General features: G+C 55.7%; 2 protein-coding genes across 2 annotated transcripts; one reads left to right on the forward strand and one right to left on the reverse strand.

Annotated features, from left to right (window-relative positions):
• Window positions 1-11820: 11820 nt before the first annotated feature.
• AVP (arginine vasopressin) lies at window positions 11821-13985 on the forward strand. Its single transcript, XM_054724186.1, has 3 exons — window positions 11821-11964; window positions 13489-13690; window positions 13816-13985. The coding sequence occupies exons 1-3, from the start codon at window positions 11845-11847 to the stop codon at window positions 13983-13985; spliced, it is 492 nt and encodes a 163-aa protein (XP_054580161.1). The 5' UTR covers window positions 11821-11844.
• A 5116-nt stretch (window positions 13986-19101) lies between these two features.
• On the reverse strand, window positions 19102-19687 carry OXT (oxytocin/neurophysin I prepropeptide). The gene is made up of 3 exons (XM_008141022.3): window positions 19568-19687; window positions 19231-19432; window positions 19102-19136 (listed from the first exon to the last, which is right to left on the reverse strand). The coding sequence occupies exons 1-3, from the start codon at window positions 19685-19687 to the stop codon at window positions 19102-19104; spliced, it is 357 nt and encodes a 118-aa protein (XP_008139244.2).
• Window positions 19688-24893: the final 5206 nt, after the last annotated feature.

Below are 24893 nucleotides of genomic sequence, written 5' to 3' on the forward strand. Positions count from 1 at the left end.
GCTCATCCCCACGGTGCAGAGTGAGGCCCTGCCTGCGTCCTGGCTGTCCTCCCCGTGGGCCAGAGGCCCCAGCCCTTGAGCACTGTCCGTCCTCACTCACAGGGGCTGGGCCACGCATGCTCTGCTGCCGCTTCTCAGCTGGAGCAGACGGGAAGGGGGCCGCTCAGAAGTAGTCCTGGAGGTAGAAGACGTAGAGGAACCAAACTGCTAAGAAGACGAGGAGCTGCTCAGTGCTCACAGGGTATCCCGCCTCCTGGCAGCCAGGCCGTCGGGCCCTGCTCCTGGGCCCCGGGGCAGAGCGGGTCCCCCCGTCCCCATGCCTGGCCTGCCTCCTCCGGTGGGTCTCCAGCTTGAGGCTGCTTAGCTGCTGGGTGCTTTTCTGTTCCCCAGCCGGTCCTCTGCCACCTGGGTGGCTGTAAGTAGGTCTGTAGACAAAGAGATCTGCCCCTGGAGGAAACCGCCTGCCAGGCCACCGCTCGCCTCCCGCCTGGGGTATTGTGATGCTGGGCTGGCTGCCACTGTGACCATTGTGATGGCCGCTGGGTGGGTTGGGCTGCCTCAGGCTGACCCCCCTCCTGCACAGCTGGCCCCCTCTGTCTACTCAGCTTCCTGCCCAGCCCTCTCAGCTCGCTGTAGCCTGCCTGGCCGCACACGGGCAGGACCGTTCCTTCCAGTTCTAGGAAGGGGACTGGCTAGGTTGAGAATTAGCCAAAGATGCACTATCCCATATAGTAACCACTAGCCTCATGTGGCTATTTAAATTAGTTTAAAATAAATTAAAACTTCACTTCCTGAGTCACAGCAGCCACATTTCAAGTACTTAATAGCCACTCGTGCTAGTGGCTATCCTATTAGCAAGATATAAAACATTTCCACCATCAAAATAGTCCTGTTGGACAGTGCTGGCCAGGTAGGAACATGTGAGACTGGCCCTTGGTTTTCCTTAGCTCTATGAACCTGTCTCCTGACAGAGGCCGTAGCCCCAGTCCGCCTTGCTGTAATGCATCGCCTCTCGTACAAAGAGGGGCATAGTCCAGAGGGGTGATAAGATCTCCAGAGGGGACAGGGATGAGGTGAAGGAGGAAGAGGCAGTTGGTAAGTTTTCATCAAGGTTTATACCAATAGCAAGATTATGCTACTCATACCATACTAACAAGAGATAACTTCACATAAGAAAAAGATAACCTCACAAACATTTTGGATCTTTTCCCTTCCAATATCTATAATAATAAAAGCATAATATGCTAATTAGACAGGACTTCCTTCCGGACGTCCTTCCAGATGACCTTCCAGATGAAGCCGTGGCTGCAGCCGCAGGATCGAGGAAGCCACTGCGGCTGCGAAGGCCTACTCTTACACGATTTTGTGCATCAGGCCTCTAGTTTTATTATAAGGGGAAAATGTCTATGTGTATAACTGTGTGGTCTTGTTGCCTGCTAGTTCCCTTAACATTTCACGGGCAGTTCGTTAGGCACTATTCTTATAAAGATCATCTTGAAGAACAAGCCAAAATAACGAGGAACAGTTTGAGCTTAACCCACAAATACATAGGCCAACAAAATGACTGAAAATCCAGAAATAGGTCCGGCTGCACATGGAAATGCGGTGTGCTCTGCCCGTGGCATTGGCAATGAGCTGGGGAGAGGCGGGCCTTTCATAAGTGGTGCTGGAGCCACTGAAACCATCTGAGAACCAGATGGAAATGGAAAATGAGGGAATTCCTGAGAGAGGAAACTTCCCTGACAAAATCCAGATACACTAAGGCCAAAGATGGGTCAATTCCACTACATATGATTTTTTTAAAAAGTCTTCTACTAGTATGTTAATAGAAAAATTTAACATCATTACAAAGTAAAAATAAGTTACAAGGTTGGGGGAAAAATATATATATACATATATGTATATATATATATATATTTATATATATATATTTAATCCTCACCCGAGGATATTTTTTCATTGATTCTTAGAGATATTGGAAGAGAGAGGGAAAGACTGAAATATCAATGTGAGAGAAACACATTGTTTGGGTGCCTCCTGCATGCGAACAGGGCCCGGGCTGGGGAAGAGCCTGCCACTGAGGCATGTGCCCTTGACCAGAATTGAACCCAGGACCCTTTGGTCCGCAGGCCAATACTCTATCCACTGACCAAACCGGCCAGGGCTGGGGAAATATATTTGTAACTTGTTTGGCAGTGGTTAATATCCCTAACATATAGCTCCTAAAAATAAGAACGATTCACAAAGAAGTGCACATGGTCTTTTAAACATGTCAGAAGATGCCCACCCTTGCTCATGATATGATGAAATAATAACCCTGAAATACCATTTCCTGTTCAGCAAATTGACACAAATCTCCAAGTTCGGCCACACTCCGCGGGTGAGGCTGACGGTCCTGTGCTGCTGGGAATGCCTCTGCCAAGGGGAATGTGGCAAATCCAGGGAGGGTGCGTACCCATGTACCCCCTGACCCAGCCTTCCCACTTCTAGGATTCTAGCCCGAAGATTCGCTGGCAAAAATCTGAAGAGAACACTTTCGGCCCTACCAGCAAGCAGCCTAAACAGCAGGGCAGTCCCTTGGGAGCTGGGGTCCATCACCCCCCGTGGAAGGGCCCGCTGCACCCACATGAGTCTGCGCACACTATCAAGGATGTCGGGGAGACGTAGAAGGCTACCCATGTGGGTTCAAAAACTGCACTCAAAAGTTTAAAAAGCTTTTATGTGTTGAGCACGCTGTCCTGGGCATTGTGCTCTGTGCGTATGTATTATTTAATCCTCACAGCTCTTGGAGGAAGGAGGAAGCTGAGGCTCAGTTCCACAAAGAGCTGGTCTGACCGACTCCAGGGAAACCAACTCTCGACTCCGACTCCGGAGATGCTCTGTAGGTAGCAGAGGCTGGCAAGGAGCTGACTCAAGTCCCCTCCCGCCCCAACAGGGGTGGCCTGGATGCTGTCCCCGCAGGGTCTGTAAGGATCCCTCCATGGAGCTGGGACCTTGTGCGGGCTACAGGGGCACCGACGGCACTGAGCTGGGGGAGCCCACCCAACCCCACCAGCGACAGGAACCTACCCACTAGGGTCCAAGCTCATCAGACGACTCAGAACCGGAGGCACGAAAATCTAATTATGGAATAACTCGTGACTAAGCTTTTGAAAACTCAATAATATTACATCTCGAGGCACAAAAATAAAAGATGTTCCTTTAATAAACGCCCAGCAGAGTTAACTTCATGTAAATGGATAAATCTTGGTTGAAATGCCCATGGAAAAGTACCCGTCATGCAGTTACTGAAAGAATTGGGTGTGGGGAGCAGGTGCCGGTGGCTCTGTCCACAGTGGTCTCGGGCAGGCTCCGGCCTCGAGCGGTGGGGCTGGGTCCTGCCAGGTGTGGCTGCCATACTGCAGACAGTGCCCCCCCCCACCCCCCCCCAGCCCCCCGCTGTGTGATACAGCGGCTGAGGGAGATTCCGTTTTCAAGAGAAATTGGGTGTTGGGAAACAGTAACCAAATGAGCCCTGTGTGGTCCTGGTGGGACGGGAAGATATGCGGGATGGACAGACTGGGGGGCGGGGGGGGGGGGGGCGGGGAGTCCCAGGACGGTGTTAGGAAGCAGAGGCAAGAGAAGGGAAGAATGGGGGCTGCTGAGACTCTCTACGCCGGTGGGGAGAGCTGGGTTTGAACAGAGGGAGCAGAGGATAAGGGTGGAGGAGACAGAGATGCAGGCTGGTCTTCCCCCTCCCACAACTCCCGGTACCCTCCCCTTGGGCCCAGGGCTCAGGCATCAACTGTGACGCAGCTGATGAAATGCAACCCCATGGCTCATTAATTAGGAAGCCTGTAATTAGCCTGTCTCAGAGACCAGGATCCTCCAGAGAGAGCCCCTCTCACCTGCCTTCCTCTCCCTCCCACCCCACGGATGAGATCAGGCTCCGGGGAGCTGGCCCCTGGGAGTGAGGAGGGGCCCGGAGCACGAACACCAGGGGAAATGAGATGCGGGGGCACGCGCTGATGCATGAGATGGCCTTGGTAAATTGACCTTCTATAATGAGATGACGGAAATGATGGTAAGCGCCTCAAACCTTAACATTTTCTTCGTTTAAGAATCTGGGGGCAGGCTGGGGTGCAGCCTGCGCACCTGCTCGAGCCACGCGATCCGTCTTGGAGCGATTCGGAGCAAAAGGAACACAGATTCGGGAATCAACCTGCCATTTCACACGGATGTTACTCAGCAAGACTTCTTTAAATTCCCCTCTTACCCTCCGTCTGCCTCCCGCATTCCTTTCCTGCAGCTCTCCCATACCTTGCAAAGCTCCTTGGAAAAATCTAACCCAAAACTTAGTCCCCATCCTTTTCTCCTGACTTCACGCCACTGTGACTGCTGTCCATGATTGGTGGCTAATTATTTGACACTCGTTCCACCCAAAGGGGTGCTCTGTTCCTTCTCTTAGCTCTGGACAGGCGTGTGGTGGCCTAGACCACAGCGTGTGGCTGCAGGGACCCTCCTTGACTCCGAGGCTGTCATACAATACCACATGACTCCTGACTCATTTCCTGGAACTCGCCAGTGTCCAACATATCCCACAAGCTGTGAAAAGCCACACACAGAGGCCACAGGGAGGCAGGAGCTCAGTCCCAGCTGCGCCCAGGTGCCCGGGCACGTGAGTGAAGAGTCTCCAGGTGATTCCAGCCCCTGGCCGTTCGCTCTTTCCCGCGGAGGCCCCGGACCAGGTGGAGCCGAGAAAAGCGGTCCTTGCTGTGCCCTGTTTGGACTCCTGACCTTCCGAATCCACGAGCTTAATAAAACGGTGGTTATTTTGTGACCTGCGCTTGGGAGGTGTTTGTAACACAGCAAGTAGAAACTAGAACAACCACAACATCCTCAAGGACTCCTGCAGCGGGGTCTAGAAGGAGGACTCGGGAGGGCGAAGCCAGAATCCTCTTAGCAGAGCGGGGAGGGGCAGCCTGGAAATGTTCCTGTGCTAATGCTCTGTGTCCTGACAAATGTAGGCAGATAGAGAAACTGAGGCTCATCGGGGCTGGCCCGCACGCTAACTCATTTCCTGAAGACCCAGTGTGGGCCCACGGCAGGGCCCTGGCGCACACTGAAGGCAGGAACTCTGTCTGGAGGGCAGAGAGACAGGGACGTGTGAATGAAGCAGTTCTAGGCCAACCCCACCAGCCTGTAGGAGGGTAGAGGTGGGGGCAGGACAAACGGGACTCTGGTTCTGATTTCAGAAAGATATCTTGGGGATTTGGGGGGCTTAGCTCCACAGTATCCATTGTCCCTTTATAATATCATCCTGATTTTCTTTTAAGGCATCACCATTTCTCCCCTGGATGCCGTCGGAGGAAGCTCTATTCAGGCGCTTAAGGGATAGCATATGAGCCAAGCTAAGCCAAACAGACAGCCTTCCTTGGGATGGGAATCCGGGCACAGGGACAAGGCTGGCGGCACTTGAAGCCATCCCGAGAATGGGCACTCTTGATTCTGCACCCATCATGCCCCAGATGCTGTGGGAATTGTTTGCTAATGGCTTGTTGCTGGCCTGTCTCCAAAGACTTGCCTCAGCCTATGTGAGCCACCTCCCCAAGAAAATGCCTGGGAGGTTCCTTCTCCCTGATCTCCTTGACCAATGACTGAGTAGTATGCAAATTATGTATATGTGTACTGGCCCTGGCCAATGCTGCTCAGTGGGTTGAGCATTTTTCCGTGCACTGAAAGGTCGCCGGTTCGATTCCCGGTCAGGACATATACCTAGGTTGCGGGTTTGATCCCTGGTGGGGTGTGTACAGGAGGCAATCCATTGATGTTTCTCTTTCACATTGATCTCTCTCTCTGTCTCTCTCTCTCTCTCTCTCTCTCTCTCTCTCTCTCTTTCCCTCTCTTCCTTTCTCTCTCTCTCTCTCTAAAAAAAATCAATGAAAACATAAATTTTAAAAAAATTAACCCTCTTGCCTCATGGTAGGACAACTCTGTGGTGCCACTCACACTCAGGAGCTCAGGGGGACCAGGCTGAGTCTAGACTCCAGTTGAAACCCCATCTTTACCTGGCTTATTCCCTCATCCATCCTACTTCCCTCACTCCTGAGAGCCTCCCTCATGAACCACAGGTACAAGAGTTCCCATCTCAGGCCCTGCTCCTGGGGGATCTGACACACCATTTCATGAAACTTTATGGGTTCCTGTTTCGTGGCCCTCAAGAACTATAGCTTCCAAGCCTGGCTCTCGACTCTGCCCTTAAATTGTGAGCTCTCAGTAGGCCACTAGTAAATTCCTTCTGCTCAAATGATCCAAAACAGCACAGACCCAGCAGCAGAGGCCAGGAGACAGGGGAACTGATGTTCATCTTCTGGTTCGGACCGTGTCCTATGGCAGGTGGGGGTGAGGCTGAGTCGTTGCAGCCCTGTGCCTTCCGAGGGCAGGATGCTGGCAGACTCAAGGGCTTAATGCCTAAGACCCCGACAAGCAAGGCCCTGCCCTTGCCTTAGAGGCCTGCTCTGGCCCTCCTTGGGGTGAAGCCAGGGGAGAGAGAGAAAGAAAGAGACACATCAATTTGTGGGTTCACTGGTTGATTTTTGTATGTGCCCTGACTGGGGATTGAACCCACAACCTTGGCAAATTGCAACCTTGGGGTATGGGAACGATGCTCTAACAAACTGACCTACCCAGGCAGGGCCCAGAGGATTTTTCTAAATTGAATCCAGGGCATCTACCGGATACCAGTTCCAAATGCAGCCTTCTCACTGGAGAAATCGGCACGGTCCGGGCTTCGTATGCAGCTACTGAGCTCAGGGGGGAAATGTTTTTCTTTTCTCCATCAGGCGATACAGAATACCTAGCTGTCAAAGAGAGGGGGAGTGGAGCTTTAATAATAATGGGTAGTGAGGGGCCTTAAAAACAAGGTGAAGGCCCGGTCGGTGTAGCTCAGAGGTTGAGCATCGATTCCCAGTCAGGGCACATGCCCGGGTTGCAGGCTCACTCCCCAGGGTGGGGTGTGCAGGAGGCAGCCAATTGATGATTCTCTATCATCATTGATGTTTCTCTCTCTCTCTCTCTCTCTCTCTCTCTCTCTCTCTCTCTCTCTCCCTTCCTCTCTCTGAAAAATCAATAAAACATAAAAAGGAAAAAGTCAAGTAAGATTTTTTTAAAAAGCCAGAGGCGGGGAGTGCTTCCCCAGTGTCCCACGGCCTCCCCCTGTCTGAGGGGCGGTGTTTACCGATCTGACCGCGTAGCATGGGCTTGGGCGGTGCTTCTTCGGACCGCAGGGCTGTGATCCTTACAGTCCAGACCACGCGGCCCCACGTTAACGCAGGGAGAGGGCGTTTCTGAGGCATCCTCAGGTATCTCCGGACTTAGCTTGTTGATTTCCTGAGTAACCTGAGAGTATCGGTGTTCTTTACAGAAATACACCATTTTACTTACTTATCAGGCAAACCAGAGGCAGCCTTACCAGCCACAGGTGAGTATATGCGTGCTGGATTAAATAAAGAAAAGCATCTGATATATACTAAGCAGAATAATGAGATATTTTTATGTGTTAAAAACAGAAGCATTAGAAATCAGTATCAGAAAAATATAGGAAAGTCACAAATTATTTGAAAATTAAATGACACTTCAAAATAACCTGTGGGCCCTCCGGCATGGCTCAGCGGTTGAGCCTTGATCTATGAAACAAGAGGTCACAATTTGATTCCTGGTCAGGGCACACGCCCAGATTGTGGGATCGGTCCCTAGTGGGGGCATGCAAGAGGCAGCCCATCAATGATTCTCTCTCATCATTTCTATCTGTCTCTCCCTCTCCCTTCCTCTCTGAAATCAATAACAAAATAAAAATAAAAGATAACCCAGGGGTAAAGGAAAACAATTAAATAATTTAAACTGAATGAAAATAAACATTTCAAAAATTATAGGATATAGCTAAAGCAATACATTAGGAAATGTATAGCTCCCAAACCTATATTAGGATGATTTTTAAAAATTATACATTTTTATTGATTTTAAAGAGAGAGGAAGGGAGAGGGAGATAGAAACATGGACGCATCAGTCCACGGCCTCCTGCATGCCCCTGCAGAACCCTGGCGTGTGCCCTGACCGGGAACCAACCCACACCCTCTTGGTGCATGGGTTGTTGATCAATCACTAAGCCACACAGCTGGGCTACAATAGGGTGATTTTACACCAGTACTTCAACCATCAGCTTAAATTAGAAAAAAATAGCAAATCAAACCAAAAGTGAACTATGGTATAAAAAAGGTGTGAACAAGCCGAAACCGGTTTGGCTCAGTGGATAGAGCGTCGGCCTGCGGACTCAAGGGTCCCAGATTCGATTCCGGTCAGGGGCATGTGCCTTGGTTGCGGGCACATCCCCAGTGGGGAGTGTGCAGGAGGCAGCTGGTCAATGTTTCTCTCTCATCGATGTTTCTAGCTCTCTATCCCTCTCTTTTCCTCTCTGTAAAAAATCAATAAAATATATTTTTAAAAAAAGAAAAGAAAAGAAAAGGTGTGAACAAGAGTGGAAGTTAATGAAAAAGTAAACTGAAAAATATTAAAGAAAGTTTACAAAACTAAAGATGATACTTTGGAAATAATAAAGATTATTTTATTTTAATATATTTTTATTGATTTCAGAGAGGAAGGGAGATGGGGGAGAGAGAGAGAAACATCAATAATGAGAGAGAATCATCGATCGGTTGCCTCTTGCACGTCCCCTACCAGGGATCGAGCCTGCAACCTGGGCATGTGCCCTGACGGGAATTGAACCGTGAGCCATGCCGGCTGGGCAATAAAGATAATTTTAAAAAACCACAACACCGTGTGGCAAGCACTGTATCAAGGTGGACCTCAAGTGATTGTAGATGCTATTAAACCCATCGACATAGACCCAAGTTTGAAAATAGTTGAGGTGGAGGTAAGGAATGCGTACTCCAGGTGGGTGGTGAGGGAAGGCTCCTTTTAGAAAAGACATTTAAGCATCCAGGTGAGTCTTCTAGGACAAGGAAACCGCAGATTCTGAGGTTCCAAAGCAGGGGCAGAAAGAAGCAGATAGATCTGGAATGTATTTTAGAGGAAGGACTTTGTTAAGAGTGAGGGAAAGAGAAGGACCAGGGAGAGTCTCAGGCTCTGGCAGGAGCTGCTGGCTGGGTCGTGGTCTGATTGCAGAGCTGGGGACCCTGGGAGTGAGCAGGGGAGCAGCTAAGAATCCGGAGTTGAGTTTGACCATGGTACGTTGGAGAGGCCTATAATTATTTGAATACCCAGGGGGAGGTGTCATTGGGCAGTTGTCTCTATAAGTTTGGCACTTGGGGGAGAGGCCTGGAATGGAGATACAAATTTGGAAATCATTCGTTTGTAGAAAGCATATAAAATCATGGGGTTAGCATCAATCACCTAGGAAGAGGAGAAAAAAAGGGATGCAGGCCTGAGTCCTGGGACGCTCCGACGTTAGAAGCCAAGGTCAAAGAGGAAGAGCCAGAAAAGGAGACTGACAACGAACATCCAGGGTGGTGGGAGGAGAACCAAGACGGCGTGGTGTCCCGGGAGCCACATGAAGCATATTTTTGAAAAGGACAAGTGCTCACCCCTGTAGGATGCCGCCGGGGGATTATGGAAAATGAGAACATAGACATGGCCGCCGAATTCGGCAAGATGGAGGTCGTTTAGGATCTTGATCACAGGCGTTTCAGTGGGTTGGTTTGGGCGAAGCCTGAGTGGAGGGAGTTGAAAAGTAAGCGTTGACGTCTAAAAAACGGCAGCTGGACCCCAGGGGGAACCAGGGCGATCCCTAACTCCAGGAAATGAGTAAGTTGTTCAGCGATGGAAAGGTCATCATAACAAGCCACCTGGCTCAGCTTGGAGGGTGCATTTGCAGTCTAACTCATGGAGGAAGGTGTGGAGGAGGAGAGGGGGTGGGACATCCAGAGGGTCCTGGTGACAGGTGAGGAGATGTATCTACAGTGCAGCCGGCCAGCAGAGTAATGAGACTTTTCCAGCCCATGCAGGCCCTGAGGAGGTGGTATTGGGAGTAGCAGGCCCTCTGGCATCTGGTGTTTGGGTCCCTCAAGGGGCTCTGGTGCGGGGGCAAGTCTTAGAATGACGATGCTGGTGGACAAGGCTGGCCTGCCCCCGGCCGGAGCCCCATCCATTTCAGAAGGTGACTCAGACCTGCAGGGCGGAGAGGGAAGGATGCTGGGCCTACCCCCACCGCTGGCCCAGCTGGCCCTCTGGCCTCCTCCCTGGCCCGGCCCCCATTCCACAGAGTCTCGGGAAGGCAACAGTTCACACCAAGCTTCCTTCTGGTCATGATGGAGTGAGAATGTTCCTCCTGGGTTCATCCAGTGAGATACTCTCTCTGAAACAAGCTTGTCAGCTGTTAATGAGAATAATGGCGTTAATAATACAGTTCTCCTCCTCATTAACTTCACCCTGGCGTGAGCACTTTCCTAAAGCTCTTACAACAGCCTAGGAGGTGGCTGTTAGTATCTCCCTGCTTCACACTGGACGGAAGTGAGGCTCAGAGCGGACAAGTGGCCTGCCCACGTCATGTTTCCCGCCACAGCGGCCAGATGGCAGCCGGCCGTGGGGCTCCAGCGTCCTCACGGCCCCTAAGAGGACGTTCCTGAAAAGATGGACACCAGGTTCTGAGAGTCGGAGCCCCTCTCCCGGGGACACTGGACCCTTCATAGCACTTTGTGGGGAGGAGGCTGCCCTGTCACACACCCCCCTCTTCTAGGAGCTTCCTTCCAGGACCCTGGAGAGGAGGCCAAGAGCCTGGGGGCTGGAAGAGCTGGGGCTACAGGGAGACTCTGGTGCCCTGGTGGGAGGGAGGCTGAGTCTCTTCAACCCGTCAGCCGGGGCTCCTTCCTCAGGCTGGACCCCTTTGGCTATGACTGCTCCCTTCCTTCACCCACAGCCCTGATGCCCTCGCCCTCAACCCAGTCTTGAGATGGCACCTGCCCTGGTCCCCGGGAACTAGCGTCCTGGTGGGGTAGGAATTGGGGCAGGCCGGCTGCCAGGTTCCATGGGCCTCTCCCCATCCCTCTGAACCTCGCTGGGTTCCCAACCCCCATGCTCCCGCTGGGAGGGAGAGGTGGGGACATGCCGAGAAGCTGCCCCAAGGCCCCCAGTCTCTGAGACCCTGGACCCTGCTCTGGGTGTGTGCATGGGATGGGAGCAACCCCCAATTCCCCAGGAGCCTGCCCACCCACCCTGTGGGAGTGGCCCCCTGATTCCTGGCCCCTTACCTCCATCGGGGCTGCCTGCTCCACAGGCTGCAGGCAGCAGTTTCCTTTCTGGGTGCAGCCAGTACCACCTCCCTTCACACCGCTTGGAGTGCGAGCTGGTCTTGCCACTTGTCCTCTCACAGGGTCAACCCTCTGAAGGGGTCCTGCAGGCCTGCAGCCCTCTCCCACCACCCCCGGGCCCGCCAGCCCCGTGAGTCCCCCTCACCCCCTCCTCAGGAGACGGATGGGGGATAGGGCCCACGCACCCCTAGAAAGCTTAGAGACAGCCCCCAAGTGACCCTCATGTGTCCCTCTTCCGAGCCCTGAGAGCTGCGATCACAGTCTCAGCAGCTTCTGCCACACCGCGGCCACCCCCCCGCCAGTCATGAGGCGGCCCTCCTCCCCCACCGGCCCCGCACAGACGGCCCACGTGCGTCCCCAGGCGCCTGAATCACTGCTGACGGCGGGGGACCTGGTGGCCGTGGGCTCCTGGGGAGCCACTGGGGAGGGGGGTGGTGGCCACGTCACCTCGGAGGAAACACCTGCGGCCATAAATAGGCAGCAGCGAAGGCAGCACAGCACAGCCTGCCGAGCAGCACCCCACGCTGTGGCCACCTGCGCCAGGATGCCCGACGCCATGCTGCCCGCCTGCTTCCTCGGCCTGCTGGCCGTCACCTCTGCCTGCTACTTCCAGAACTGCCCGAGGGGTGGCAAGCGGGCCATGTCCGACCTGGAGCTGAGACAGGTATGGCCACGGTCCGCCTCGGGGCTGGGGAAGGGGCAGAGCCCCGGGCTGGCACCACGGTGCGGGGCTGGGGAAGAGGGACGCCGGGGCTATGGGGGTCCGGAGGGGTGCCCAGCGGAAGCAGCGAGGCTGGGAGTGGATGGCAGAGGGGACCGGACGGCGGGCAGGCGAGGACGGGCTGCAAGGCTCTCTGGACCGTCCCCGTCCAGACGCGGATGGAGGAGCGGTTTCCGCAGTACCTGGGCTGGGCCGGCCGGGAGAACTGGGCAGGAAGCCTCCTGTGTGCCCTGGGGCCTCTCGGCGCCCCGCAGTGGCGGGGCAGCAGGGGGGCCTCCCGCCCCCTTGCTTCACACTCAGCATTTGAGGCCTCCCCACCCAGCCCCCAGCCTCTCCCGGCCACAGGCCCGGCCTCCACACCGCCACTGGCCATCGCCGAGCTTGCCGGGGTGGTAGGTGCCGGCCCCGCACCCTGTGAGGAGTTGTGCTGGGGACCGCGCCCACTTCCCTCCTGCCGCATGTCCAGTCCGTCCCTCCGATTCCACTTTCATTGGAGCTGAAGGGAGCCCAGGCTCCGCGCTCCGTCTCAGTTCTTCCCGGGCCGCAGGAGGCTCAGGCCTGAGCTGCCGAACAAAGGAGGGGGGGCAGCTGGGCAGGCAGACTGCCCTCCCCGCTGCTCGGCCTTCGGGCCTGAGTCACCCAGGGGCCTCGGGACTCTGCCGCCCCCTGGTTAGTGCACAGGCAGGTGAGCAGAGGCCCCCCAGCTTTGGGGGGAGGACAGGGGAAGGGGGTGATGGGTGAGGGAGTGAGGGGGCCGGGCCAGACCAGAGAGGGGACAGGAAACGGAAGGAAGGGCCTGGGTGAGGGGGGGTGAGAAATGGGGGCGAGAGGCCTGGGTTAGGGGTAAAGTGGTGGGCAGCGCCCGGATGCTGCAGCCCTGGGAGACCCCCTGCGGGGGGCGGTGTGTGTGTGTGTGTGTGTGTGTGTGTGTGTCTGTGTGTGTGTGTGTGTGTGTGTGTCTGTGTGTGTGTGTGTGTGTATCTGTGTGTGTGTGTGTCTGTGTGTCTGTGTGTGTCTGTGTGTGTATGTCTGTGTGTGTGTGTGTCTGTGTGTGTCTGTGTCTGTGTGTGTGACTCTGTGTGTCTGTGTGTGTGTGTCTGTGTGTATGTGTGTGTCTCTGTGTGTGTGTATGTGTGTGTGTCTGTGTGTGTCTGTGTGTCTGTGTGTGTGTGTCTCTGTGTGTCTGTGTGTGTGTCTCTGTGTGTGTGTTAGTGTGTGTGTGTGTGTGTGTGTGTGTGTGTGGATGCTGAGTGATTCACAGGGAGAGTCGGAGGCACCTGTAAATCCAGGGAGGTTGGTGGATTGGTGGATGTTGGCTCCTCTCTTGGGACCCTTTTTGGGGCCAAAGCAGCGCCAAGGCGACCCGAACCCCGGGTCCTTGAGCTCGCTCCCCACCCAGAGGGGCCTTGACCTTCACCCCGGTGCAGCGGCCTCGCTCACCCTGCCTTCCCCCCCCCCCGCCCCCAGTGCCTGCCCTGCGGCCCCGGGGGCAAAGGGCGCTGCTTCGGGCCCAGCATCTGCTGCGGGGACGAGCTGGGCTGCTTCGTGGGCACGGCCGAGGCGCTGCGGTGCCAGGAGGAGAACTACCTGCCGTCGCCCTGCCAGTCCGGCCAGAGGCCCTGCGGGAGCGGGGGCCGCTGCGCCGCCAACGGCATCTGCTGCGACGAAGGTGCGGGGCCAGCGGGGTACGGGGAGGGGCGGGGGGGGGGGGCCCGGGGACCGGGGGGGGCGGGCGGGCCCCGATCTGGGTCAGGTCCCGGGCCCGCCGGTGCGCTGAGCCCCCGTTCCCCGCAGAGAGCTGCGTGACGGAGCCCGAGTGCCGGGAGGGCGCCGGCCTCCCCCGCCGCGCCCGCGCCAACGAGCGGAGCAACGCGACGCAGCTGGACGGGCCGGCCGGGGCGCTGCTGCTGCGGCTGGTGCAGCTGGCGGGGGCGCCCGAGCCCGCCCCGCCCGGCGTCTACTGAGCCCCGCGGCCGCCCGCCCCGCCCTCGAAGCACGAAAAATAAACCGTTTAAAATGCACTGGCTGGTGTCTGTCTGTCTGTCTGTCTGTCTGGGGCGGGAGGGGAGGGCCAAGGCCAGGAGGGATGGGAATGAAGGGAGAAGCGTGGGGGAAGATGTCGTGGACAACATAACCAGAGAGAGACAGAGAGACACAGAGAGACACAGAGAGACAGAGAGAGACAGAGAGACACAGAGAGACAGAGAGACAGAGAGACACAGAGACACACAGAGACACAGAGAGACACAGACAGACACAGAGACACAGAGAATGACGGGAGACGATGAGAACGGCGGGAGGGACAAGCCAAGAAGCCAGCAGGGGTTCCGGTCCCCATTTACTCCCCGGAGGCTGAGGGACCAGCAGCTCCAGGGACCCATCCTGGGCCCCAGGTTCTCAGTCCAATGTCTTTGTCATCCAGGGCTGTGGGGGGTGTGCACGGCGGGGCGGGGGGTGCAGGTGGGCGAGGGCCGGGGAGTGGGACCCACATGCCCAGACGCAGCAGGGAGGCCACGAGGAAAGGGCACCCCATCTGGCTCTCAGCCAGCCTGAGAGGCGCCCCGAGACCCTGGCCCATGCTCCCCGGCACAGCCGTGCCAGCCACGCTCCCTGAGAACAGACAGGAAAAGAACTGGGAGGGGCCTGCCCCGCGGCTCCCCACCACGGTCACAGATACAGTCCGAGGTTCACATTCAGAAGCACAGTCACCCTCAGAAACAGACACAACAGACCTGAGGACAGGCAGGCCCCTGTACACACACACACACACACACACACACACACTCACTCTCACATGAGCTCCCAGGCAAACCGACTTGCCACCCTTTGATACATGCAGCTTCAGGGCAAAGATGTCCACTAACAGGCCAACGCCGTTCTCTGTCCCGTGTCCTCCTTGTGCCCTTTGCCCATTTGTCCCCTTCCCCCTCACTCCTCTCCCGTCCCTCCCCCCTCAACTCTAGGGCCCTCTCTCCTTGTCCCCCTACACCCCTCCCTTTCTCTTCTGCCCTCTAGCCCTCTGTTACCTTGTATCCCCCTTTCTCTACCAGCCTGGCCTCTCCCTGGGATGTCTGGCTCCAGGTCTTGGAGGCCACATGGAGCCCAGGCTGAGAAAAGTCCCTCTGAGCCCTGACCCCAACCACCAGCCTGGGGCACGGCCTCGTGACAGCCTCAGCCAGCCCTGTGCGGGGGAAGGTCCAGGAGCCAAGCCAAGGTCAAGCTCTCTTCTGGCCTCAGAGATCTGCTCTGCCATCACCCCTGCCCAGGCTCGGGGGGAGGGGGGGGGGCAGGATCATGAGGGCTTCTGTCCCTAATTAGCCAGGGCTGAGGGAGTCTCGCTCCTTGTCTGTGTCCCTTGTTTTTTGTGATCTTGTCTGTGGTCTTGATGTCCAAGAACCCTCTGCCGCAGCGTCCGCGGCATTGATAGTGTGACATAAAAATAAATCGCAGCAGGAGGTGCTCACTGATGTAGCCGACACTTCTAGTTTTCAGACTGGAATGCTCTGTCCTAAGGCTTCACACTCCTGTGTGGAGCTCGCCTGTGTGGCCCACAGTCCTCTGGGTGCACACACAGGCATTTTCACTTTACAAATTAGTGTTATTAGTGTTATTTCACAATCCATATGTACTAATTCGCACCATTTTTAAAAATATATATTTTATTGATTTTTCACAGAGAGGAAGGGAGAGGGATAGAGAGTTAGAAACATCGATGAGAGAGAAACATCGATCAGCCGCCTCCTGCACACCCTCTACTGGGGATGTGCCCGCAACCCAGGTACATGCCCTTGACCGTAATCGAACTTGGGACCCTTGAGTCCGCAGGCTGACGCTCTATCCACTGAGCCAAACCGGTTAGGGCTGCACCATTGTTAATAAAATAAATTTTGGGCAGCTTTTCATATCAGCACATTTACCTCTACCACCATCTTTTGGTTTTGTAGGTTTTTATGATGAGAAATTTCAAATAGATCCAAACTAGAGCTACTTAGACCAAAACCCTGCGGGCACCCACCGCCCTCAGTTATGACAATCATCGTCATGGGGTGGCTTGTTTCATCTCTACCTTAATTCTCCTCCCACTTTCAGATGATCAAGGCCAACTGTCATACCATTTCCTCTACATCCCTTCCAGGGCACCTCTCAAAAATATATGGACTGTTCTGATAACCATGACCACGGACTGTTATCGCACACATGCAAACCCCAAACCAAACCTCGACCATATATCAGCACAGGCAGACCTCAGAGACATCGCCCTGCAGTGAAGTGAATATGGCAATAAAGTGAGGTGTCATCTCTCTTCTGGTGGAGGGTCTTGCCTTCAGTTTGTAAAACATGCAACATCTGTGAAGCATATGAAAGCGAAACAGTAAAACGAGCTGTGCCTGTATCATCCAGTATTCAGGCATTACTCAAATTTCCTCAGGGGTTCCAGGAGCACACCTTTGCAAGTCATGGATATCTGAGTCCTTTCTTCCCCTCAGGCACAAAGGAGAATGTTAATCCTCATGCCCCTTCTGCACTCTGATTTTCCTGACCCTCCCGCAGAGAGCGGCTTCCCGTCTTCTTACTGTGCTCATTACCAGCAGGTGTCATCAGATGACTTTACGGGGTGTATGTCACCTGGAGTTATTTTGCCTGTTTCGTTACATATTAAAATAATCGTACTTTGTAATATGTTACTCTCCTTTTCCCTATATTACTGCCAGGACTAATTATATATATTTTTGAAATTGAGTGCAGGTAGGCATATTATCTGGGAATTTCACTGCTGGGTAGCAAGGTGGGTTCACAGAGTGCTAGTTAGACAAAGGGAGAGTTGGAAACCACTGTCCTGGACAAGCGCCAAGCACTTCGGCCACAACGAGGAGGGCCAGAGGCCCCGGGGCTGAGCCAGGAAGAAGGGGAAAGAATGACAGCAGCTCGCTCTTTGCCGGTCTGTCTGGCCCCTGGACAACTTCACGTGGCCTGGGTTCCCTCAGCACCTCTCCCAGCTCACCCACAGGACCTCGCTTGATGTCCTCAGAAAAAGGGTTGTTAACCAGACTCTATGTTTTTTTTTTTGTTTAATTTTTATTGATTTCAGAGAGGAAAGGAGAGGGAGAGAGAGAGAGAAACATCAATGATGAGAGAATCATGAATTGGCTGCCTCCTGCGTGCCCCCTACTGGGGATCAAGCCCGCAACCCGGGCATGTGTCCTTGACTGGAATCGAACCTGGGACTCTTCAGTCCGCAGGCTGATGCTCTATCCACTGAGCCAAACCATCCAGGGCCAGACTCTATGTTTTTGATGGCGGAAAAGAAAATACTGCTGGCCTTTGGATTTAGGGAAAGAAAGGGACAGTGGGTGGGTGGGGTGTCGGAAGGGGGGGAACCTGAATTCAGTCCCAAGGTGAGAAAGCTGGACTGATACCCCTCTTCTGTGTAAGCCACTGGGGTTGGAGGGGATGCAGGGCACTTAGGCTGACAAAGGAGTCCCAGGGGGGCGATTCCGAATTTCCGCTGATGCGGTGGGTGGACACCCGAGCTCGCCAAGCACAAACCCGTGACCACATCTCTCCAGCTGAGGAGCGTGGTCCCCTGTGCGGTGTCTGAGGGGCCACAGAATTAACTGTAGGACTTTCCTCAGATACCCATTTACGTGTGTCACGCACTTCCCATGGGGGACTTGAACAGGACTCTGCTTGGAGTCATCTCCTGATCCTTTCCTAATAACCCCCTGACTGCTCCCCAGATGCGGGGGTCCTGGGAGGGACCCCCTCTCACAGCCCCAGCAAGAACCCCAGTCTAGATCGCTGTTGGTCACTGGGGCTTTCATTTCTATTATCTTCATATCCTTAGCAATGATCCTTTTCTCACTTTTGAAAACGTTTGCTCCAGTATAGCACATACACAGACGTGAACAATTCACACGTGCGCAGCTGATGGGTTTCATAAACTGAGCGCGCCCCTTCACCCGCTCCCCGGCCCAGAGGCAGACCACGGCCGCACCCAGAGAGCCCTCTCCTTCCATCACCGCCCCTCCAAGACCTCTGGCTCCATTGCTTAGCGCTGCCCGTTTTGTGATTTATATGAAGACATTCTTACAGGCCTCGGCAGTATTTTTTTCTCTTTCCACTATGTCTGTGAGATCCACACACAGTTAGGTGTGTGTAGGGGGTGTGGGGGGGGGAGGGGTATGCAGTCTTCCAGTGTGAGAAAGCCACAGAAGTAACTTTAAAAAATATATATTTTTTATTGATTTCAGAGAGGAAAGGAGAGGGAGAGAGAGAGAGAGAGAGAGAGAGAAGGGAGAGGGAGAGAGAGAGAGAAACACTCAATGATGAGAGAGAATCACTGATTGGCTGCCTCCTGCATGTCCCACGCTGGGGATCAAGCCCGCAACCAGGCATGTGCCCTGACCAGGATCTGATCCATGACCTCCTGGTTCATAGGTCGACACTCAACCACTGAGCCACACGAGTTCCTTGTTTTTTTTTTTATCACTAACAGATGCGCTGTGCCCCCGTTTTGTGTGGACACGGACCCTCCGCGGAGGTAAGAGAAGGGGTGTGATCTGGGGGAGAGGATTAGGCTTTTATTGATTCCCAGTAATCGATGAGAAGAGTCGTCCTGTGGGTGGCGTTTTTTGCCTTCCAGGGTCATTTCTGTGGCCGTGTGTTCCCAGGAGCCCCTGTTTGGCAGGGTCCCCAGCTTGGCCACATCTGAGTACCAGGGGCCTCCTGCGGCCTGAGCCTTCCTTCAGCGCCTTGGGAACAGGCCTTCCGCTGTGGAGGGTGGAGGCCTCCTGCCCAGCCCGCAGGGGCGCGAGCTCCCTCAGGTGTTAGAAGTCACTCACCACCCACCTGCCGCCTGTTCGGCCCTTCCTTCTGCGAGCACACACGGAACCCAGCCCTCCCGGGGCAGCAGCCCGCTCCTCTCCCCGTGCCCCTCCCAGTGCGGACACTGAGACGCCAGTCGAGTTAGAGGGAAAAGGTGCATTCGTTTATTTTCATTATTTGGGGGTGGCTGTGGAGGGAGCGAGGGCTGCGCGCGATGTCCAGGGCGCGGCGGGCTCAGCGCTGGGAGGCGGCGGCCTAGGGGTCGCAGGCGGGGTCGGTGCGGCAGCCGTCTGTGCGGAGAGACGCGGGTCAGGGCTGTCCGGCGTCCCCGTCCCCGTCCCCGTCCCCGGACGCCGGACCCCGCGTCCCCCGCGGCCCGCTCACCGGGGCTGCAGCAGATGCCGTCGGCGGCGCAGCGGCCCTCGTCCCCGCAGGGCCTCTGGCCGGACTGGCAGGGCGACGGCAGGTAGGTCTCCTCCTGGCAGCGCAGCGCCTCGGCCGTGCCCATGAAGCAGCCCAGCTCGTCCCCGCAGCAGATGCTGGGCCCGAAGCAGTGCCCCTTGTCCCCGGGGCCGCAGGGCAGGCACTGCGGGGGCAGGGCAGCCAGGGGGCTGAGCGGGGTGGGAGTGGGGGCGGGGGGGCCGTGCGGGGGCGGGAGGCGGAGGGACGGAAGGGGAGACCCTGCGGCTCGGGTCCTCGCGGGAGAGGGTGAGCGGCTCACCTTGCGCACGTCCAGGTCCATCACGGCCCTCTTGCCGCCCACGGGGCAGTTGGTGATGTAGCAGGCGGAGGTCAGCGCCAGGAGGCCGAGCAGGCAGCAGGCGAGGCTGGGGACCGTCATGGTGCGGGCTCGGGGTCCGACGTCGGCGGCTGTGGCCGGCTCTCCGGTCCCGTCCTTTTATGCCCGGGGCCCCGCGCAGCCCAGCGCGGCCTAAGAGGGCGGGCGGATGTCTGGGCACGGCCGGCCGCCGCGGGTCAGGCCCTGCGCGCCCTCATTTGCAGGGGTCGGTCTGGTCGAGGTCACTGCGTTGGCTCCAGCCATGTGCGCGGGGGAGGAGGAGGGGGGGGTAGCAAGGAAGCCTGTGGGGTGGCCTGGGCCCCTGGGGTGAGAGACAGAGTATGGGGGTGGGGTGTGTGGCCCAACCAGGGATTATGCAGCTGGACTCCCCGTACCCTGGGGGTGGGGGGAGGCACAGGAGGGCACCGGACGCCTCCAGGCCCGAAGGAGCTGTGTCAGGACTGGGCAGGCCTCCCCCACCGCCCTCTACCCCTGCCACGGGGCATCCTTGCCCCTCTGTTAGGGAGGACTCTTCCTGAACCCACATTTCTTGGAGCTAATTTTCCACCCCCCACCCCCACTCCCACACCAATATCCACTTCCCCGCATGGAACTTGCATGGGAAACGACCTTTATTTTTCTCTGACCGCTAACTGAAATTCAACCTCTCCTTCAACTGTGAGGGAGGAGCGGTCCACAGGGGAATTTGCGATACCTGGGGCTTTGTCAAAACTGGAAATGACAGGTCCGCCCCTGTCACATCACAGCTATTGCAAAGCTCGGTACGCAGTGTTCAGACCACCACCCGTTTGTAAGTGGGCAGTTACTGGACCTGCCACGAGGTCTCCTTACCTGACGCTTTCAATAACAAGCTCTGACTGTCACAGATGGTTTAACAGTTTGACACCTGAATGTAAATGTGATCGGTTTCCTTTGTCTTTGTGTCATGCATTTAAAAACAGTGCTTTTTGGGGGGCATTTTAAACGTATCTCAAATGAAAATAATTGCACATAAAAGAGAGACAGACGGCCTCAGCGGAAGGGGTGCAGGCCGGTGTCGTGAACAAGAAGATGGGCAGCGCGGATTCTTTTCAAGACGGGACTTGCCACGGAGCTGGTGGTAGCGTGGTCGGCAGAATGGCCTTTGGTCCAGGGTGTGGCTCAGCCGCAGAGAACCCCCTGGCTCACGGCACACCTTTCCCAGGTGCCCACAACCAACGCCTGGTCCGTGCTGACCCAAAGCTGGGCATCTCTGAAGGGCCATTTCAGTTCCGGACCTCCCTGTGGCGTGGGTTACCCGAGGCCAGCAGAGAGGTTCTCTCTCTGCCCAACCCTGTTTCCACCCGCTCCCTTCCACAAAGGTGGCCCCAGGGCCCTTGCTGATAAACATCCCACCCATTCAAGTCCGTCTCAGGCTGCTCCCTGGGGAGCCCACCTTGCAAAGGCGGGGACGAAACGAGTCCGATGTCAGAAAGGACAGACTCAACAGCACCAATCCCTTGAGGTCAACCCAGGGGCGAGGAGACTGTGGGGGCCGGGGGGGCAGCCAGTCCTGCACTCTTGTTCACTCTCCAGAGGAGGGTGCTGAGGCCACCGGGCAAAGAGCCTGCTGACCCCCAGCCACTGGTGTGAGCTCTCCAGCTCTGAGGAGCGGGCTAGGCCACCCGGGAGTACCAGTCAGCGCCGGCCTTGTTTCTCAACCAAATCGGCTCATTGGCATTGCTGGGCTGGAAGGCCACGCATTTGACCCCGGAGGTGGCCCAGAAAGGTCTCCCACCCACTCTGTGGGCACACTGACCTCCCCGGTTAACACATGCACATAAATTACTTTAGCTAATGGCCCCACAGGGCCCGCATCCCTTTATCTGTTCAACACTGCTCCTCTGAAGGTGCACTGGGGTCCCAGCCCAGATGCTTGGAAACACCAGGGAACCAGGGGCTTATATTCTGGGGGGGGGGTGGTCGAGAGGAGATGGGAGGGTGACATGAAACAATACACCTATTTCAGCAGGTTAGGGGGCAGTGAGTGCTATGGAGAAAAGGGGGGGCGTGCCTCAGTTTCCCTCAGGGGGCTCAGTGTAGGCCTGTGAAGGTGACAGCTGCCCGTTGGAGGAGGGAGGGAAGAAGCCACGTGGATATCCGAGGGCAGACTCATTTCCTGTTGCTGTGTAACAATCCGCACAAATTGAGCAGATTGACACCCACTCACTCTCGCCAGCTTCTGAGGGTCTGAGCAAGGCCCAGCGGGTCCTCTGCTCAGGTCTCCGGGGATGTCGGCCAGGCCGTTCCGTTCTGGAGCCGGGAGGTTGTGCAGGATTCCCCTCCCTGTGGCTGCCGAAGGGATGGTGGCTGCTTCCTCAAGGCCAGCAGCAGACAGGCCTCGGTGCTTCAAGTTTCTGAGCGCAGGGATGGCCATCCTTTTAACTCAGTCACACTGATGAATTTGGACAATTGGGGCCTTAATTACATCTGCAAAATCCCCTCACGTTATCACGTCATGTAGAACAGTCATGGAAGTTATACCCATTGGTTTTGCCTGTTACGAAAGTTACAGGTCCTATTCACATGCCATAGGAGTTCACACAAAGATGTGGATGCCAAGGGCGGGAACCGCAGGGGTCATTTTAAAGTTCTGCCACCACGGAGGGGGGTATTCTAGGCAGAGGAAGCAGCAGTGCTAAGGGGTGGCCGTCTGTCTGGCATGTTCAAGAAACTGCAAGCCCCACGCGGCTGGAGTAGAGAGACCCGGGGTCAGAATGGTCACATGCAACTGGGTCACGTAGGACCGACTGAAACGGGGAACCAGAGAAGGATCTGAGTGGAGGAGCGACATGATTGGGTTTACATGTTATAAGGCAGCTGTGGATCGTATGCTGTGAAAAGACCCTGGGGAAAGGTGGAGGTCGGGAAGCCAGTGAGGAGGCTCCCATAGCAGGCCCCGTGTGTGAGGACGATGGGCTGGACCAAAGTGACGGGGTGCACGTGGGGAGAAGTGATCCCCTTCTTTGGAAGGACGTTTGGGGTTTGCTGATAGGTTGGCTGTGGGTGGGAGAGAAGAAGAGGAGTCAAAGATGGCTCCGAGGCTTTGGGCCTGAGCAATGGGATTGATGGAGCTGCCATCAGCTGGGATGGGGACCCTGAGGGTGGCCCAGATTTGGGCTGGGAAGGGCAGGAGCTCAGTGAGGACATACAGACATGTGAGGTGACATCACACCCCCAAGGGAGACTTTGAGTTTGCATTTGGGTAGAGGAGCCTGGAGTTCGGGCCAGAGGCCTAGGCTGAAGCCACATTAACCTGGAGTCACTGAAGGCACAGGCCTGAGTGAGGACACTGAGGAGAGTGGCATGGGGAAGAGGACCAAGGGCTGAGCTCTGAGGAAGGTCAGAAAAGAGGAGTAGGACGTGAAGACGGGAGGAGGAAGGGATCAGCTGTGCCAAGTGCTGTGGGCGTGAAAGTTAAACTTCTTTATTGAAACCATTTCGATGAGGCAGAGTCTACATGCCATCCCATCTACCCATTGTCGGTGTGCATTTGGATGGTTTTCAGTGAGCAGTTGGGCAGCCATCCTGCAATCCGGATTGAGAACACTTCCAGCTCCAAAAACGGCCCCTCACGCCTGTGTGCATGGCTCTCCTCAGCCCCCAGGAAACCGCTGAGGTGGACTCCCCTTTTCTAGCATTGCGTGCCAGTGGACCTGTGCAGTGTGCAGTGATTCACGTCTGGCTTCTTCCACTTACCAGAGCGTTTCTGAGTTCGCCCTCGTGATTGCGTGTGTCAGTAGCTCGTTTCTCTGTATTACTGAGATGCAGTCCGAGCATGGACCACATTTTGTTAACGATTCACCCGCTAATGAACATTTAATTGCTTCTAATTTTGGCTATGATAATCATCTTGCTATGAATACTTATGTACAGGTCTTTGCACGGCCACGTGTTTTCATTTCTCCTGGGTAGTGACCTCGGAGTAGAATTGCTGGGTCATAGGGTAAGTGTCTGGTTAACTTTTAAAGAGGTGAGCAGTTATCGCCTCCCCTTCGGGGGACGTGCTCCCTGGTGGTCCCGGTGTGGAGCCGGCTGAAGCCCGCAGGGACGGGGCCCCAGCGGCGGCCGGAGGAAGACAGGGTGAGAGGACTTCGAGGTGGTGTGAGAAGCTGTTCGACACAACCTTGGTTTTTGATGCTGAAGCTGCCGTCTCCAGCCTTTAGCCAGAGTGGCTGAGCAGCGCGGATGGAAATCTGCCAGCTACAAAGGGTGATAGCCGCCCTGGTGGCAGTATCTGCTTTCACTGAGGTTTTCGGTTCTGTTCACGGATTCTTTTTCTTTGCTGAGGCTGCCCATTCTGTCCCACGTCCCTGGCTATGGGGAGACAGCCCCACCATGGGTGCCGAATATAACGCACCCATGAGTTATCTGTGAGCCGGACCCTAGTGAGCCTGCAGTAGGCTGTTCTGCTGTTCTCTGAGGCCCGCTGCTTCTGTTGGGTGGTGTAGGGTGAGACCAGGGAATCCATTGCCCTCCTTCTTTTCCTATAAAGGGAGTTCCCTGATCAAAAGCAACGCGGTGGGATAGCTGTCATGCTGTGGGAGGCAGGCAGTGTGTCTGCCGGCTCCCGGGAAGGGTGTCCCCGTGGCCTCTGCTGTCGGAGAGGTGGGCTTATAGCAGTGATGGTAGCCAGGCCAGCCTTGGTGAAGTGAGGTGAGCCCTGGAGGTGAGCCCCCACACAGCCTCAGTCCCTGCCACCATGACCACTTTGTCCAAGAGTCCAAAGAGCAAGGATGGGGGGGGCGGGGTGGATGGGGCCAGAGGATGTCTGACGTACACAAGTCACCTGTGCAGTGGGTCTTTGGGGGCACAAATATTTTCCAACTTTAGGTCCATTCTGAGAGGTCCAGCCACATACTCTCCACAAGCCTCCTTGTTTCCATCCTTCGAACACGTTCCTGCTAAGTCCCAAGCCTTTGATCGTCCCTCCAAATCATTAGCTACTTGTCTCCAGCCTCAGGATTCTCTCTAGTTCCAGGAAAGTGGTTGCAGTGCAGTGTTCCAGGTGGAGAAACTCATCTAATGTCCTGCAGGGCTCCTCACGGGCAGGACAGGAGCACCACAGCCATGGCCATCTGGGCGTGAGCCGCCTGAAACCTGGACTCCATTTTTTTGCCTCTTGGTCAACTGGGCATTTAAGACTCCCTATGAGTTCACAATTATGAGTGAGGAAGGAGCAGGAGTCCAGGAAGAGTCCCTCTGCCTGAGCAGCTTATCTGCCCCACAG

This window comes from Eptesicus fuscus, chromosome 12, assembly GCF_027574615.1.
Source record: "Eptesicus fuscus isolate TK198812 chromosome 12, DD_ASM_mEF_20220401, whole genome shotgun sequence".
NCBI lineage: Eukaryota > Metazoa > Chordata > Mammalia > Chiroptera > Vespertilionidae > Eptesicus > Eptesicus fuscus.

What these genes read in the sequence shown, in the direction of transcription:
- AVP (XM_054724186.1), top strand. Translation starts at nt 11,845, where the DNA reads ATGCCCGACGCCATGCTGCCCGCCTGCTTCCTCGGCCTGCTGGCCGTC. An exon ending in CCGACCTGGAGCTGAGACAG is followed by an intron (nt 11,965 to 13,488) that starts GTATGGCCACGG and finishes CCCCGCCCCCAG; the next exon opens with TGCCTGCCCTGCGGCCCCGG. An exon ending in CGGCATCTGCTGCGACGAAG is followed by an intron (nt 13,691 to 13,815) that starts GTGCGGGGCCAG and finishes CGTTCCCCGCAG; the next exon opens with AGAGCTGCGTGACGGAGCCC.
- OXT (XM_008141022.3), bottom strand. Translation starts at nt 19,687, where the DNA reads ATGACGGTCCCCAGCCTCGCCTGCTGCCTGCTCGGCCTCCTGGCGCTG. An exon ending in TGGACCTGGACGTGCGCAAG is followed by an intron (nt 19,433 to 19,567) that starts GTGAGCCGCTCA and finishes CTGCCCCCGCAG; the next exon opens with TGCCTGCCCTGCGGCCCCGG. An exon ending in CGGCATCTGCTGCAGCCCCG is followed by an intron (nt 19,137 to 19,230) that starts GTGAGCGGGCCG and finishes CTCTCCGCACAG; the next exon opens with ACGGCTGCCGCACCGACCCC.